This window comes from Loxodonta africana, chromosome 9 (assembly GCF_030014295.1).
Source record: "Loxodonta africana isolate mLoxAfr1 chromosome 9, mLoxAfr1.hap2, whole genome shotgun sequence".
NCBI lineage: Eukaryota > Metazoa > Chordata > Mammalia > Proboscidea > Elephantidae > Loxodonta > Loxodonta africana.
Genome location: NC_087350.1, coordinates 72,067,449 through 72,085,099, shown reverse-complemented (window position 1 = coordinate 72,085,099; position 17,651 = coordinate 72,067,449). Strand labels below are relative to the sequence as shown.

The 17,651-nt window shown below is 42.2% G+C and overlaps 1 protein-coding gene across 3 annotated transcripts in view; it reads right to left on the bottom strand.

Moving 5' to 3' along the window:
* ABCA1 (ATP binding cassette subfamily A member 1) overlaps positions 1 to 17,651 on the bottom strand; it is a 140,234-nt gene that overhangs the window by 103,607 nt on the left and 18,976 nt on the right. For 2 of the 3 annotated variants that reach the window (XM_023545081.2, XM_003407821.4), the window contains exons 2-3: positions 14,151 to 14,315; positions 1,139 to 1,232 (exon numbers count right to left, since the gene is read on the bottom strand). In XM_023545081.2, coding sequence (XP_023400849.1) covers positions 1,139 to 1,232; positions 14,151 to 14,216 — 160 coding nt within the window. In that variant the 5' untranslated portion in view covers positions 14,217 to 14,315. Of the gene's footprint in view, positions 1 to 1,138; positions 1,233 to 7,923; positions 7,976 to 14,150; positions 14,316 to 17,651 lie in introns of those variants that run through there. The other variant, XM_064291643.1, reaches the window with a different exon arrangement.

Sequence of the window (17,651 nt, the reverse complement as noted above, 5' to 3'; positions counted from 1 at the left end):
ATAACACTCACAACAAATGTATGAGGTAAGTATTACTAATCCCCTTTTAGAGATGAGGAAACTGAGCTACCAGCTGTAGTACCAGCTATGGTGGTCACTTGTCCAAGCGAACACAGTAAGTGCTGAGGCCCAGATTCACACTCAGGAAATGTGACATCTAGAGCTTGAGGTCTTAGCCACTGCATTATATTTTCTACGCCCATTATAAAGGATATCATCAAGGCACATGATTGGGAGCCAGACGACTTGAGGAATCGACTCAACGGCAGTGGGAAACCAGCTTCCAGATGGCATTAATGCTGCTGGTCTGCAGACCAAACTTTGAGTAGAGTTTAGAGGGTCAAATCAGAGGTGTGCCCGTGCACACACACACGTACAGAGTTTTTGGAAACCCTGGTGGTGTAATGGTTAGGTGCTACAGCTGCTAACCCAAGGGTCAGCAGTTCAAATCCACCAGGCGCTCCTTGGAAACTCTACGGGGCAGTTCTACTCTGTCCTATAGGGTCGCTATGAGTCAGAATTGACTCAACGGTGCTGGGTCTGGTTTTCTGGTTTTTATCACTTATTAGATGTGTGGCTTTGGGCAAGTAGCTGCACCTCCCTGGGCCTCAATTTACTTATCAAGAAATTAAAACAAATGATGATAAAAGTAAGAAAGCTGACTATAGAAGACTGTTAAGAGAAGCACTTGAGATGGTATTAGTCAAACTGTGAAGTTCTATACAAATACTACTTAAAGCTATATGTTCCATGATTTGCAACTGTGTAATAAAGACATACGCATATGAAAAAGACTGGCAGGGACCAGATGACACTGGTGTTACAGCATGGTTTTAAGGGGGCTTTTAATCACTACTTTCTGAAGTACCTGTGAAGTTATTTCATTTTCATGATTTAAAATGTATGAAACAGACATTGGTTTTTATTATAATTACTATTATCACCCTTCCCTACAACTGAAACTAATCTTCTAAGTTCATGCCTTTACCAAAATTTTGGAAACCTAGATTTTCAGTCCTAAACCTTTGTGGTGTTTCTTAAGGTTAGCTTCCTTGGAAAAACCAAATTTAGCTCATGCCCATTGCCTGGATTTTGCTTGCCAATGGTAAGCCTCAAGCATGACTCTACACATACTCACATTCATGTTGTTCGTAGGGTGGGTAGCTTAGCCGAACAGACATCAGGATCAGGAAGATAAATAGAGGCCAGGCCACTTCCAGCAACAGCTGACACTGGGCAGGAAATAAGACAGAGCACTGTGAATTTAAAAAAAATCACACGGATGCCTAACACTACTGGGCTGTGGGAAATACAGAAAAAAGTTCATTAAAAAATTGATCAATGTCTCCAGCCTCTCCCACTACTCACTAACTTTCCATTTAAACTATAAATAACATTAAATTGTTTGTAGTTCTCCCCCTATAACATTCTATTCCAGGCTTCTATGCCTTCCTGAAGCAAAGGAATATGCTGCCATCGTGCTTCATCTAGCTCACTTCTACTCATTCTTCAAGACTCACCCTGGTATAATTTCCTTTACTAAAATCTCAGGCTGAGTTAGCAGCCCTTTTCCTGTGTTCTAACAGTACCCCCTGCATATTCCTCCCACAGAACTTTCTTCAACACCCTGAAATCACCGGTTTCTATCACTGGCTTTCACATCAACTATGAGTACCTTGAGGGCAGGCACTGGGTCCTAGTCATCTTTGCATTCCCAGCTTTAGCACAGAACCAGGTAGGTACCGGCCACTTGTTGAAAGGAGATAGCCAGGGTAACCTGCTGTGCTAAATTAAATACACCCCACCTCTGCTCCTCTAAACACACACAAGGTTGCTCCCCCTGGGGCTAAAAAGAGGGCTCCAAAGGATAAGGAAAATTCACACACAGTTCAGTATTGACTTGTGTGTACTCTAGACTGGAAAGACTTGGGAATGATGCAAAGTCCTTTCCCATCTTCTCCAGTGGGTTAGAGGATCATGAAATTTATAAGCAAGTCTGATCCACTGGTTAAAGCAATGAGGTTTCTCTAAAGGAAAACCCTACTTAGCGAGTTACCAAGGGATAAAGAGGAAGAGGGACAAGAAGTCACTGAACATAATTTAATTGAACCAGTGGTGTTCAGGTTAGTTACACTGCCTGAAATCTCTCGTCTCTTCCATTTCTTTCATTTCCAGATTCCAAGTTCTAATTAGAACAAACACCAAAGAGCTCAGGAAGTCATGGGGCCTTGTGGCTAACAGTAATTGTGACCGTGGTTTCAGAGTCACAAAGCCAAGGCTAGTATGTAATTCTTCCTTTTTTTAAACAATAGAAGTTTTTTCTTGGTCCTAAAATCCACATATTCACACTGTAGAAAATTTGAGAATAAAAAAATATTAAAAAGTAGAAAAACGTAAATATAAATCACCCTGAATCCTATTTCCCAGAGATAATCCCTAGTAAACTGAACCCACAACAATGGCTCTCTGTTAATATATGTCTTTTTTTCTATGTCTACATAATACTTTTTTTTCCTTCAAAATTGAGATTGTACAACACATACAATTTTTTATTCTACTTTTTCATTTAACATCTTACTGGTGGTATTTTCCATAACATAAAATATTCTCTTAAAATATGATTTTTAGTGGCCCCTGGCTATTTTACTCTATAAATAGGTCATAATGAATTTAACTCTTTTGGCTTGGCTCTTCAGAGTGTTTTTGGTTTTTTGTTTGTTTTGGCATTTTAAGTAACCTGTCCTGAATTTCCAAAGATCTTTTATTAGCTCATATTAAACTGTTTTTTGAAACCTTCTTTTTGGAAGGAAATACAACAAAATGATAACACTAGATGTACTGTGATGATAACATTGATTTTTTTTTTTTATACTTTCCTGTGTTTTCTAAATTTTCCATAATGAGCACGTATTACTTCTCCAATGTGACAAAAAAAAAACACTGTTACCCTGTAACTCTGAAGAATGGTTTACTGTAAACAGCACACCAGGAAATACAATGAGACAAATGGGTCCCTCTCTGAGAGAAAGCATGCTGATGACTAGGTTCCCAAGAGCAAGGATGGGGCTGGCCTTGCTAATTATTTCTGTAAACCATCCCAAAGAGCAACACACACTGAAATCTCCAAGTTTGAAATGGCATTCAGTCTTTTCTACCAGCTGAATTCCCCAGGTCCTCTTTGCCTTTATTAGCACCAGGCACTGCAGGGGCCCTATTTACATAGGAGCTCCTCGCCTAGTGTCACTTTCTTCTCACTAAGCTTTCCACATGATGAAGGCTTAAAAGATGTTTGTTGGTCAGGGAATGAACTGAAGTTTATAAAATAATGACAGTGGAAACATAAATGAGAAAGCAATTTGGCAGTATGTATTTTTTTATTCAAAAGATATGTTTATTCCCTTTGACCAAGTAATAAATATTTCTGGGAATTCATCCTGAAGAACTAAATTTAAAATATCAAAAAGTTATATACATGAAGTTATGCACTCATTGAGACATTATAATTGCAAAATATTGGAAACAACTTAATTGCACAGCAATACGGGAATGACTAAATTATGGCACATCTGCTTGACAATGCAGTCATTAAAACAATGTTTATGAAACACAAAAACTGTTAACCACGTAATATTAAGTAAAAAAAGCAGAACACAAAATTGTAAGTACTCCAAGCTTACAGCTAAATAAAACCTGGAACAAGAGAGGAGGAAGAGTCGGGAAGAGGAGGAAGAAATGGAAGATATGACTAATTGCCTCCATGAACAACCGCTTTCTTTGCCATGAGACCAGAACTGGATTATGCCCAGCTACCATTACTGAACATTTTGATCAAAGATTCTATGGAAGACTCCTCATCAAAAGAGGCAAAATACAGAATAGAATTTCAAATTCTCATGTAACCCAGACTTTTTGGAGTCATGAAGGCCGGATGACTCCCCGAAACTATTGCCCTGAGGTAATAATCCTTAAATCTTAAACCTTAAAAATAACCCCTGAAGTCTTCTTGAAACCAAACAATAATTTAGCTTAATTAGTAAAGAATGCCTGCCTTGAGCACTGTTCTTTTTTAAGAGTTATCCATATGGGATCAAACTGACCACAGCAACTCAGTTTAGGGGGCAGTGAGTTTATGTTAATAGAAGAAGTACAATTCAGAAAATTAAAGTGAGAATGGTTGTACAACTTGAAGAATGTAATCACTGCCACTGAATTATACATGTAGAAATTGTTGAATTGGTGTATGCTCCATTGTGTATATTTTCAACAACAACAAAAAAAAGCCATTAAAAAAACAAAAAAAAATCACCTACAAATATTGACAAAGAGTGAAAAAAATTTGTTTAATGGCAGGGCTGTGGACGAATTCAGAAAAAAAATAATGAACTTAAAGAAATAAAATTAAATGAAGAGCATAAGATGAATGGTCATCAAAACCTGAAGCTCTTAAGCTTCCACTTGTACTTCTAGGATAAATAGTAACTACCATTTATCTAACACCCAATATGTACTAAAAATATTGTATATGGATCATTTCATTCAATTTTCAGAACAACCCTGTGAGGTAGGAACTACTGTTATCTCCACTCATACGGGGCAAGGATAAGGCTCAAGGAAGGGCAAGTCACAGAACTGTTACCTCCACTTATACGGGGCAAAGATAAGGCTCAAGGAAGGGCAAGTTACAGAACTAGTCAGCGCCAGGGTTAAGATTAGAGGCCAGTTCTGCCTGACTTGAGAGGCCACATTCTTAACCGCTGTTCCAAATGAAATTCTACTTGGCAGAATAGGTAGGTAGGCCATGTAAGGAACGACCATGTAAGAAACGACCCCACTAGGTAGTATTGTCTAAAAATACTGGTTCTGTAAGGGTTAAATGGTCAGCCAATACTAAGCACCTAGTGTGTGCCACGGATTTTTACACATCTCATCTCTATTATTTAATGTTCACAATAACTCTGCGGGTTTGGTTGTATCATCACCATCGTAGAAGTGAAGAAACTGAGGTTTGGGAAGGTTCTGAGACACAGCCCGGTAAGAAAGTGCAATAGCATTCGAATTCCCTAAATTTGTGCTTTTGAACCCATCACGCTGATTCCAACGAAGTCTTGTTTGGGACACATTCCTTTTAAGATGGCCATTTTGAAAGGATCTAGCACTCCCAAGCCTGTCCAGGCACTGATCTGATCCAATGAATGAATCAAGCCTTACATTCCTGGACATCTCTCCAGCCCCCACATGTAGGACCCCTAGGGCAGCAGATGCTCAAATTATGTTCACTGATGGAAAAAAAAAAAATGAATGGATCTTCCCCATGGCACTAACAGCAAAGGGTACAAAGAAAATCTCATAAATCACTTTTAACAGCTAAAGCTGTTGTGAAAAAATCATGGGAAGGGGTAAGAGAAAGGTTGATGGTAATAAAAACGGCTAAAACTATAGGTTTTACTACAGACCAAAGTTCTAACTGCTTTACATATATTAACTCATTTGATCTTCAAACACCCTCTGGGTGCTATTATTATCCCTCATTTTACGGACGAAGAAACTGAGGTTCCGAGAGTTAATAAACTACTTAAGGATACCAGGCTGGTAAACGGTAGATCCAGGATTCAAAGCCGGTCTAACTCGAGGGTCCCTGCTCTTAGCCACTATGCACCCTGCCTCTTTGTGCCCTCTGCCCTATTAGCAGAGTATGCAGACTATTGATCTCTCAAAGCCTTTGCTGAGGTGAGGCACTAACACCTTTCTTAATGAAGAGACTGCCTCCAAAGCACCCAAACCAGAGAACTCATGAGAGACAAAATTTCATACACGCCCTTGTACCTGTACCTTTAAAATTATTTCTGTCATTAAACCGAAGGCACTTTCTAAACTCAAGGGGATGTTCTAGACAATTCTGTTCCTAATAGCCTTCCTCTAGAAACCTAACTTGGCTTCTTTCAGGATTGCCATTCTGGCTCCACTCACTATCAAAACCAGAATTTTTCCCCGTCTCTAAGGTTAGCACAGCTCCTTAACATAGGCCCCCATAAACAGCTTGGAAATAAGGTTAACAAGTTACCGTTATAAACTCCTACAGAAAACTCTTCTAAGTCTTGCTTTGGTATCCGCCCGCTACCTCACTCATGAGGTGGGGAGATATGGAGGAATCCTGTTTTCAAAAGGTGTTTCTCACCACGGTCAGAAACTTGAAAGATTTCTTTCAGTGATGAATGTTAAAATAATAATTCTGGTGTTTAAGTGAATGGCTACACTGAGCTGTCCTGGGCAGCACCAAACGATCACTTTGCACTTTTTCCATCTTGTTATTCCGCAGCTGAACATAGGGATAATACGCTCACAAGCTCTTCTAGAGCAGAGTTTCTCAACCTCAACACTACTGACATTTTGGGCCAGAAAATTCTTTGCTGTGGAGGCTGTCCTGTGCATTGTAGGACGTTTAGCAGCATCCCTGGACTCTATTCATTACGCTACAGTAGCACCCCATACCATCTCCAGCTGTGGCAATCAGATTTGTCTCCAGACATTACCAAATGTCCTCAGGGGGGAGGGCTGCCCCAGGTTGAGAACCGCTGCTCTACAGTTCTTGTGGGAATTAAATGTCATTCTGTGTAAAAAGCTTAGCAAAGAGCCTAGCACATTGTGGCTGCTATTACTACTACCACCATCATCAACATTCAACATGTATCAAACAATTTTTTAATCATCATTCAGAGCTGTGCCAAAATCTCACAGACTATCAATATCCACTTCCACCTGGATATTTACGCCTGACTTTCCTGCTGGTTGCAGAAGCTCATATACCACAATTCAATCACTTTGCGAATCCATTTAACTACCTAGCCTAAGGACACAGTCATGGTGCTCTTAAACTCTCAAGATTTACCCATATTAACTTGAAGTTGAGACACGGCATGAGAACACAGAAAGCCAAAGGAATAAAATTTGGCCTTGGGCAAGAGTCTTCTGGGCAAAGGCAGCCAAAAAGTTTCATGCCATTCTAAAATAATAAGTCTCTGTTTCTTAGCATTGAGTTGAAAACTCTTGAGATCACAATGGGGTATGAAAAAGAAAAAAGATTAGAAAGGAAGAGATGAAAATGCCCTATAAAAGGGAAAGATTAGTCCAAAGGACCAATGGACCACATCTACCCTGGCCTCCACCAGACTGAGTCCAGCACAACTAGATGGTGCCCAGCTACCACCACTGACTATTCTGACAGGGATCACAATAGAGGGTCCTGGACAGAGCTGGGGATAAATGTAGAACAAAATTCTAACTCAAAAAGAAAAACCAGATTTGCTGGCCTGACAGAGACTGCAGAAATCCTGAGAGTATGGCCCCCGGACACTCTTTTTAGCTCAGTAATGAAGTCACTCCTGAGGCTCACCCTTCAGCCAAAGATTAGACAGGCCCATAAAACAAAACGAGACTAAAGGGGCACACCAACCCAGGGGCAAGGACAAGAAGGCAGGAGGAGACAGGAAAGCTGATAATAGGGAACCCAAGGTTGAAAGGAGAGAGTGTTGGCATGTCGTGGGGTTGTTAACCAATGTTACAAAACAATATATCTAGTTTTTTCTGTAAACCTTCATCTCAAAGTACAATTTAAAAAAAGAAAATACCCTGTGTCAGGAATGTCAATGGCATCATCCCATGGTATGTTCCTAACCAGCAGATCCCTCCTCTTACTAATTTGTTGTGTGCCATTTAGTCAATACCAACTCATACTGACTCTGTAGGACAGAGTAGATCTGCCCCATGGGGCTTCGAAGCTATAATCTTTACGGAGCAGACTACTGCATCTTTCTTGCGTGGAGTAGCTGGTGGGTTCAAATCATCGACCTCAGCCAAGCATCTAGCCACTGTGAAACCAGGGCTCCTTCTTACTAACTTACTAACATACAAATCATGAAGCCTTACCTTTCTTCTTCATTTGTGAAACAGAAAAAATAATGCATACTTCTCAAAATTCCTGTCAGAATTGAAAAGATAATGGATATAAATGTATTTCGCAACTGCAAAATGCAGCCCACATGGAAGGAATTACTATTATAACTATGAAGATTACTTGGAAATACAGGAACATACATACCAAATAAAGTTAAATGAGAGAAGAAAACAGAGCACCAAGTATACTTATGCACATAATGATTGCAATTATACCCTTGGGCTATTGTCATTCAAGTCTCCTCAGTGACATGGACCTTAACCATCTGACCCTCTTGACTATGGCAAGCCTAACTTAGGGACTTCTTTTGTACATAAAAAAAAAAAAAAAATTTAATTGCCCTTCCTGAGCTACAAGGCCCTGCATAATCTGGTCCCTATCTAATCCCAACTCATCCCCAGCCAACCTTCATTCACTCTACCAGTACCACTGGATTCTTTCTGTTTCTTGACCCGGGAACTTGGCTTGGGTCCCAAGGCCTTCACACATCCTGGAATGTGGGTGTCCCTGACCTCTAAGGCCCTGTTCTCCTTCTGGCTAGCTCCTGCTTGAACTTAAGGCTCTCAGCTCAAATGTCATGTCCTTCCATTCTAAATTAGCCCCTACCCACCACCTGTCAAGTCTCTAACATAACTATAGTCTGGTTTTTTTCTTCATAACACTTACCACAGTTTGTAATTGTATTTTTGCTAATGTGATGACTTTGTTTAATATCAGCTTCCCTCACTAAACTGTAGGCTCTGTGAGGACAGAAATCAGGTCTGTCTGGTTCACCAAAGTACACCCAGCACAATGTCCAACATGTAGTAGGTGCTCAGTAAACAATAAGTGAAACAATAAATGACTCTTTGTTCTTACCTTCTTCATCCCATAAAAGGCGAAACTAAAGCTCAAGAGAAATGAATTTTCCAAGGCCGCCGGGGCACAGGGTGACCAAATTGTGATTACAATCATAACCATCACTGCCAGAGCTAAGGGAGTACATGTGGCAAGTGAGACTGAAAGGGGGTGGGGGGGTGCAGAGAGTCTCCGTCTACCTGTAAAATTCTCTAATGGCTCTTAAATGAGGAGTTTTAATTTTTTGAAAAGTATTCCTTATCCCTAAACAATGCTCAAATACTGATGCTCTTAAGAAAGTTTATTAAGAAAATGTTCTGCATCCCACTTTGGTGAGTGGCATCTGGGGTCTTAAAAGCTTGTGTGTAGCCATCTAATTGGTCCCAACTCACCTGGAGGAAAGGAGAATGAAGAACACCAAAGGTACAAGGAAGATATTAGTCCAAGAGACAGAAAGGGCCACAGAAACCAGAGACTCCATCAGCCTGAGACCAGAAGAACTGGATGGTACCTGGCTACCACCAATGACCACCCTGACAGGAAACACAACAGAGTCCCTGACTGAGCAGGAAAAAAGTATGGTGCAGAACTCAAATTAATGTAAGCAGACCAGACTTAATGGTCTGACTGAGACTAGGGGAACCCCAGAAGACACGGCCCCTGGACTCTATGTTAACCCAGAACTAAAACCATTCCTGAAGCCAACTCTTCAGACAAAGATTGGACTGGACTATAAAACATAAAATAATACTCGTCAAGAGTGTGCTTCTTAGTTCAAGTAGATACACAAGACTAAATGGGCAGCTCCTGACCAGAGTTCAGGACGAGACGACAGAAAAGGATAGGAGCTCTTTGAACGGACACGGGAAACCTGGGGTGGAAAGGGGGAGTATGCTGTCACATTACAGGGATTGCAACTAGTGTCACATAACAATATGTGTATAAATTTTTGCATAAGAAATTAACTTGAGCTGTAGACTTTCACCTAAAGCACAATTAAAAAAAAAAATAGTAGTATTCTAACTTAGTATGCAAAAATTAGAATTATCTATTTTTCCAGCCACATGGCTAGTCAAATCTAATTGGAAAAATTCATGATCAAGGCAAAAGAAAAGAGGCCATATGGCCACATTCTGTCTCATCTGTACCATGGAGACTTTGTCCCCTAAAAAAAAAAAAAGATTAGCCTAAAACCAGATGAGGATCCTGAGAATTCTGAAGCCCCTCCCTCTTCCTGCCCCAAACCCTGTTTGCCCAGAATGACTGCCACCCACACAAGTTAACCGTTACTTTGGACCCAAACTGAGCTTTGCACCCAACTTTCGCAACTCAGTTTCAGTGCACTCTTTGCCCAACAGGAACAGCGGAAAGCTAAGCCTGGCTGATGGTCCCAATGAGGCTGCACAATGAGGGCACTGCAGAGGGGCCCCCAGGATTCATCAGCGAACAAGGACACCAACAGAAAGGGCAAACAGCTGCCTTTCAACAGGGTTGCTCTGAGGCGTATTATTCAGCTGAAGATTTTTACATATTCTTTCAATTCTTCCTAGCAGCAGCACACAAGGCAGGCTCCTAAGCAGTGGTGCCTCCTGGAGACCGCTAATTAATGGGTCATTACCATATTTACCACTCATTCAGCAAATACCGTGGAGCCCTGATGGCACAGTGCTTAAGAGCTATTGTGAGCCATGGCTGCTAAGCAAAAGGTTGGCAGTTCGAATCCACGAGCTGCTCCTTGGAAACTCTATGGGACAGTTCTACTCTGTCCCATAGGGTTGCTATGAGTCGCAATCGACTCGACGTCAATTGGTTTTCAGCAAATATTTATAAAGCATGTCCCAGTGCTAGCCTCTGTTCTAGGCTCTGGGGCCAAGTTTCCAAACTCAGAAGAAGGGAAACAAGCAACTGCTATCTCAGAAGAAGGGAAACAAGCAACTGATTTTCACATATTGTGGGTCAACCTTGCCCCCTGGAGAATGGGCAGAGCTGGCTCTGACTAAGCGAGCTAACAAAGTAGCCCAAAACCTTAACAGGTTCCAATGTCTAAACAATATAATCTATAAATCTCAGGCAGCTGTATCAGGGAACTTGAGATCCAGGGACATAAAGCCTTTAGCGTAGATAAATCCAAACCTGATAAAAAAGGCTTATGCCTGTGGAGGACCCCACCAACTATACTAGGGGGAGGCCAGATTTTCCCAGTTCTGACAATCTAAAAAAAAACCACCTTCTTTTCTGATTCAGCAAAATCCATTTCCTTTAGAAATCAGGAAGGTGGGTAACTAGAACAGCCTAGCAGGCATCTAGAAAAGCCCTTTTGTGTCAGAATGCTGTGTCTCCACTTCCTCATTCAACAAGAACTCTGCCACAAGGCTACAGATTGCTTTTAACTAAGCCTGCCTATCTGTCTAACACACTTTAAAACCCAAAGACTCTATTGAGCAAGAGGCAACAAGCTCAAGACCAGTATAGACTGGCCCAGTCTGGATGACCCAACTCCAAGTCCTATTCCTAACTCCATTTGCTCCTAACTCCTTTGGCTGAACACAGAGAACCTCATCCCTGCCCCCATTTCCTCCACCTTCAGGCTGAGCACTGTCCTGGGGCTGCAGAGAATTTGGAGAAGGAAAGAAAAATCAATGCAATGGCATGGAAAGGGTCTGGCCTAAGTCTTGGAGATACCAGCTCATGTCCCAGCTCAGAACCTGGGAAAATCCCTTTGCCTGCTCTGTGCCTCAGTTTCCTCATCTGTAAAGTACGAGGGCTGGACTAGACTATCTTTCAAACCCCCTTTCATTGCTAAGATGATACAATTTCTTCCACTACTCCCTGGCTGATGGCCATACCATGGGAGAGGCACTTTCCCATCATACAGGCTGCTGCCACCAAATGGAGAAGAGGCAAGGGACTTGGGCCACATGGTAGCCAAGAAATGCATATAACAGATGTGTATTTAGGACCTGGGAACACCAGGACCTGAGAACTACCTTAGGAGGCAGAGGAAAAGCAAGGAAGAAGCCAGAAACTCAAAAGGTTTTAGGGCTGAGGACAGAAAAAATAATGATACTACTAAGAAGCGATCTGGTATAGCACACTGGAGTATCAACTCTGGAATCAGATTATCTGGGTTCGAACCCATCTGCTGCTTACTGTTGTTGTTGTTGTTAGGTGCCGTCAAGTCAGTTCTGACTCACAGCAACCCTACAGCACAGGGCAGAACTGCCCCATAGGGTTTCCAAGGAGCGGCTGGTGGATTCAAACTGCTGACCTTTTGGTTATCAGCTGTGGCTCTTAATCACTGTGCCTTAGCAACCAAAAAACCAAACCTGTTGCCATCAAGTCAAATCTGACTCATAGCAACCCTACAGGACAGAGCAGAAGTGTTCCATAGAGTTTCCAAGGAGTGCCTGGTGGATTTGAACTGCCGACCGTTTGGTTAGCAACTGCAGCACTTAACTACCACACCACCAGGGTACCCACAAAAAAAGCAGTGTGAATATCTGACCAATTCCTTAATCTCTCTGTGCTTCAAGGTCCCCAACTATAAAGTCAGGAATTAACAGTATTTTGTGAGGTCTTAAAAAGAACAATCTAGTTAATGCACGTACTGCCTAGCACATGACAGCTCACTCTGTTTGCATTTGTTATATTAACATATTATATTTTATTATTACTAATATTACTAAGACAGATAGGATATAGGGGTTCCAGTGCCTGTTCTCTCACTAGTTACGATGGGATTCAGTTTACATATTTGTAACATGAGGGACTAGACAAAATCAGCATTTCTCAAACTAGAATCTCTATATATATATATTTTTAAAGGGTTGCAAGTTCTCTACGAAGATTTTAAATATTTCGTGTTTTCATTTCAGTGGCCATCTAAATAAAGTCTAATAAATATATCTGTATTTTTCTGAATGCCCACTTTAGAACCAAGTTCTGGCACAAGATTTCAGAGCCGAAGTTTATATTCGTGTTTGCAGATTGGGTTGGCACCAGTCTAATTGTAGCAGACTAACGAGAAAGGAACAGGCGCAGACTCAATTTATGAATGATGAGATCGTGCCAAATGAAAGCCAAATGACATCAAATAAAAGTCGTTCAAATACAAAAATGGCTGGAGAATTGAACCCCTAGCACATCCTATTACAGGCTGGCCAAACTCAAAAGGGTCAGGAAGCACTATCACATACTACCATATTCATGTCGCAGTTTATGATCGGTGTTCAGCATCAGCTGTCTCACCACGTTAAAGGTCTCAGTTTGAACTGTACTGGTTTTGCAATTTTGTTTGCATTTAATCTGTAAATATGTATGGGTCATATACGTGCATAACAGCCTGCAGGAATAAGGGGTTCACATTTAGTTTCTCACACGTACACATTTAAGTAACATTATAATAATTTAGTGAACACAAGGGTATCTTGACATTTTTTGTTCCTTTATAGAGGATCCAAGCATTGTTATAGCTTAAGGAACACTGAACTAAATTATCTCCAAGGTTCCGTACAGCTCTTTGAGTCTAAGAAAGATGATCATTTTGATTTCAGACACGTTGAGCTTCATTAAGAACCCCAAGTGAGGGGGTTGCAGGCTTAGAAGTCAGGAAAAAGACAGGGTAGGAAACAGATTTAGATGCCAACTACAAAGAGGTACAGCTGAACCAAGCAGAGTAGACGGGAACTCTAAAGAAGGGGGTTCAGGGACACAGAAGAAAAGAGCTGATATCTGAGCTTCAGAGAGTTCACCATGCCTTCACCATTCCACCTTCCTCTGTGAAAAAACATTATTGACCTGCGCATTAAGGAGGATTTTTATCAGGATTACTCAAAGCATTATTAAGCCCATGTAGAAAGTAAATGCCTTAAAATAAAAAAAAAACACCAAATAATAAAACAAGTCTCGGCTATCATATTCCTTTGTGCCTGTGGTCAAAGCTGAAAGGAGGGACTGACATTAGGAGATCCAGGCACTGATCTCTAAGAGCTGGGTCATTAACTCATTTTACTCCCGCCTCCCAGAAATACAGGAGCCCATTAGGTGCTTTTGGAAAGCCAGATGGGCAAAAAGAAAGAGTGGGTAGGGGCAGCTCTGAGCCAGCTTCCAGGGGTCAGAACTCATGCCTGGATGCTTACACAAACCAAAGCTAGCATTTCTGCTTGGCTACCTTCTATAATAAGCCCTAGGGCCACATCAGACCCAGTATTAGCCACCGTCCTGTGTCCACCCAGGGCCAGGTTCATCCAATCACTTTGTGAAAACCAAAAGGACTCCCCCTTCCCTCCTTCCTCCAACACCCAACCCAAAACCATTGAGAAAAGCATGGGAGAACCCTCCTCCCCAGAAAAACCAAGCTTACTGTTTGTCTTCTTCTGAAAGTGAGGTTCTTCCACAGCAGCAACCTCAACTGAGGCCAGTAAGCCATGTTACCTCAGCCGGTGCCCACAGCAACCTGCGTGTGGCTCCAGAGCCCCTGAAGGCAGTGGCAGGAGCTCGCAGCAGGGACACTGTGGCTGGTCATTAACTGAAAGATAAAGTAGGAAGGGAGAGTACTGTCAGTTATTACTGCAAAGCCATACACCAATGAGGGCTACTGCTCTAGCCCTCTCACCTAAGACCTCCAATACCCAGGGCTGCATCACAACTGCTCCCCAAATTCATGGGCCCTTGAGTCCCAGCCACAGGATTCTCCAGGAAACAGGGCTTCCAGAGGCTTGCTGGTGGTAGCCCGGGAGCTAGTCGTTACAGTCCTAATCATTTTAGCTCCAACGGTGTGATCATTTGGGAATGAAAAATGCACTTATGAAAACAGACTTGAGTAAACAATCTTAAAAAAAGGGGGGGCCATAAATATACATAAAACATCAGCAGCATTTAAAATTTTTTGCCTAGAGGCTAAAGTGACTCATACTCTCCAATTCACTGCAGACTAAATTTTCATCTGGCCACAAGTAGGGTCTTCCCAACGATAAATGACGCCATCAATAAAGCAGTTTTCCAATCCAGAAAGCCACAGCACGTCTTAGATGACTGTGAGTAAACACCAAGAAAATGTCACTAATACCTGACTCCCAGGCGGTGAGGACAACCCCAGTGCTGTGTCTCTGTAGCAAGAAAACAATATCCCATGGAGAAACAAGTCTGCTATGGCAGGCTCATCACATTGTCTGTGAAGCTGACAACCTCCTACCATCAGGACATATGCACACTTCTGGCCTGGCTCTAACTGTAACTGACCTGACTACTCTTTTTCAGGTGTCCCAGGTGCCTCCTTTGAGGACTGTTTCACCATACTGGGGAAGGTTCCCATGAACAGAGGATACAACGCTCTACGCGTGCCAGCTACCCACCCAACAGCTCTATTTATTTAAGTAGTAATGCTAATGTTAAAGCCAAGAATGTGGTAGAAAACTAAAAGTGGAAGAAGAGAGGGATACACAGAATACAACCATGCTACATTGGTACTTGGTAGTCCTGAATGCTTATCAGCTCCCAGAAACCGGCTTTACTTATAAAATGTCTCAGTTAAACATTGTGGGTAGGGTGGGGGTAAGGAACAAACATGAGGAACAAACAGCAGAAGGATCTAAGGATGTAGTAACTCCTTGTAAGTATGAAGCCAAGGACTGGACTCAAACTCGGAGTCTAAATTAAATGTCAATGCAAAGGTCAGTTTCTAAGAGGGCATCACCCCTTCCCGCCTACCCAATCCCGCCACCCCACCCCCACCATACCATAAGGATTTGGATTAAAAACTTCTACAGAAGAGTAGGAAATGGAAAGAATTTTCAGTGTATGGGAGAAGCAATTACCCTACTATCATGAAACTCTTGTCTTCATTCATTAAAAAACCAACAAATCAGGAGTTCCATTAAAATACGCAAGCTTTAGAACCTATTTCTTCACAACCTGCAGAGCAAACCTCTAGGAGGAAACAGACCCCCAAAGTTTCTCACTCCAAAAATAAGAAGTGTTACACTAACACATATCAGATCCTACTTGATAGTTTGAAGACGTTGACTGGGAGCCAGAATGTCACAGTGAGATGCATGTTTCTAAGTGGCTTAGAATAAAGCTTGCATTCCAGAAGCAAGGAAATAAATAATTACTAGATTTGCTCATGCAGAAGCTGCTCTCTAGGAATCACTTGGTTGATTTAGAAGCCACATGAATCTTTTCACATCCCCAAGGTAACACTGAGGTGGTTGGAACACGTTTGCTGTTTTAAAAAGTGACCTGGTATAAAGAGCACAGACATGAAATAGCCCTAGTTTCCCAACTATGTGCTCTTGGCCAAGACTTTATGCTCTCTGTGCCTAATTTCCTATCTATAAAATGGGGATCACAATATCCACCTTGCAGAGTTGTTTTAAGGACTAAATGAGAAAATATAAGTTAAGTTCATAGCACAGTAAAAGGCACATAACTCCCAAAGAAATATGAGTTCCTTTCTCCCCACTCATCTTTCTCCTTTTTATGGGTTTCCTCCTATAGAGACTTGGTTGTTTTTGTTGTTGGTTACATCCTGTCTGAACATTTCTCTCTGTTCCATTATTACCAACAAATCCATCATGGGTTTCTGGAAAGGTAGGAGAGGCAAAGTAGGAAGGACAAAATCTGAATGGTGTTGGGGTGCCCAGGGCAAAACTAGAACACAGAATTGACCCCCTAAACCATGAGGGAGAAGAATACTCAGAGGAAGGGAAGACACACCTTTCCAGAACCTTCAGGAGAAGAAGAGAAGAGAAAGGCCAGGAGGAGTTTTTTCAGACAGCATTTTTCTAAAAGTAGAGTTTCCAGTTTTCCAAACATAGATGCTGGCCCCAGGGGCCTTCCCAGAGAGACACAAAAAAAGGTAGCAAGGAGTAGCCCAGAGCAGCAGTAGAAGGTTCTGCTCTGCCTTTGCTAAGGGCAGTCTTCCCATCCCACTCCCTCCACCTACCGGGGCATGTCCCTGGGCATGTCCCTGGCCTCCTGCACAATTCCTCCCCTTTTCTGGGGACACAATAATCAATGCTGGGAGCAATTCTGTTCAAAGAGGAGAGTTTGGCAAAGCCACAGTCCCTCAGGTAACTAAAGCCAAAAGGACATTTCCACATAAGTTTTCCAAGGAAGTGAACAAACAAGCCAAAACAAAACAAAAAGGCAGTACCATGTACTGGATTTCTCAATGCTTTCAAAGCTAAGCTCGTAGCACACTCACTTCTGCCCTTATACACATTTCCAGTTACTGGATTGAAAAGGTCCTACTTCACTATCATTGCCAATCAATAAGCCACTCTGATTTCACTCCTGGATAACCACAAGAGCCACTTCACTGGTCTCTCTGCCTCCAGTCTTGCGCCCCTCAGATCCCTTTACCACACAGCAACCAAAGTTATTCTATAACATCAAACACCTGAAAATACCACTCCCCCACTTAAAATCTTTTCCTTGCTCCCCACCACCCTCACGATAAAGTCCAATCCTCACAGTGGTTTACCTGGCCTCCCGGATGAGCTCCCTCTGGGACTCCAGCCTCCTCTCTGTCTCACCACTCCCCACAGCGGGGAACTACTTACTAGCTCTAAACGGCCATACTCTCTCCTACCACTAAGATTTTACTGGTGTGTTCCCTCTTCCTGAAACACTTTTCCAAAAACCTGGTTGGCCTGGCTAACTCCTCCTCACCCTCAGGTCTCCACTTAGCTGTCACTTCCTCAGTTCTTTCCTGACCACCTCCCCTGTGCTGATGCCTGAGTCAGGAGCCCCTCCTAGATGCTCCCACACCACCTGTCTTCTCTTGCTTGGTTTCCCCCACATTCTGAGGCAGGCAGACACCATTCCTGTTTCCTTCACCGTAGTACTCACCTTGTATGCA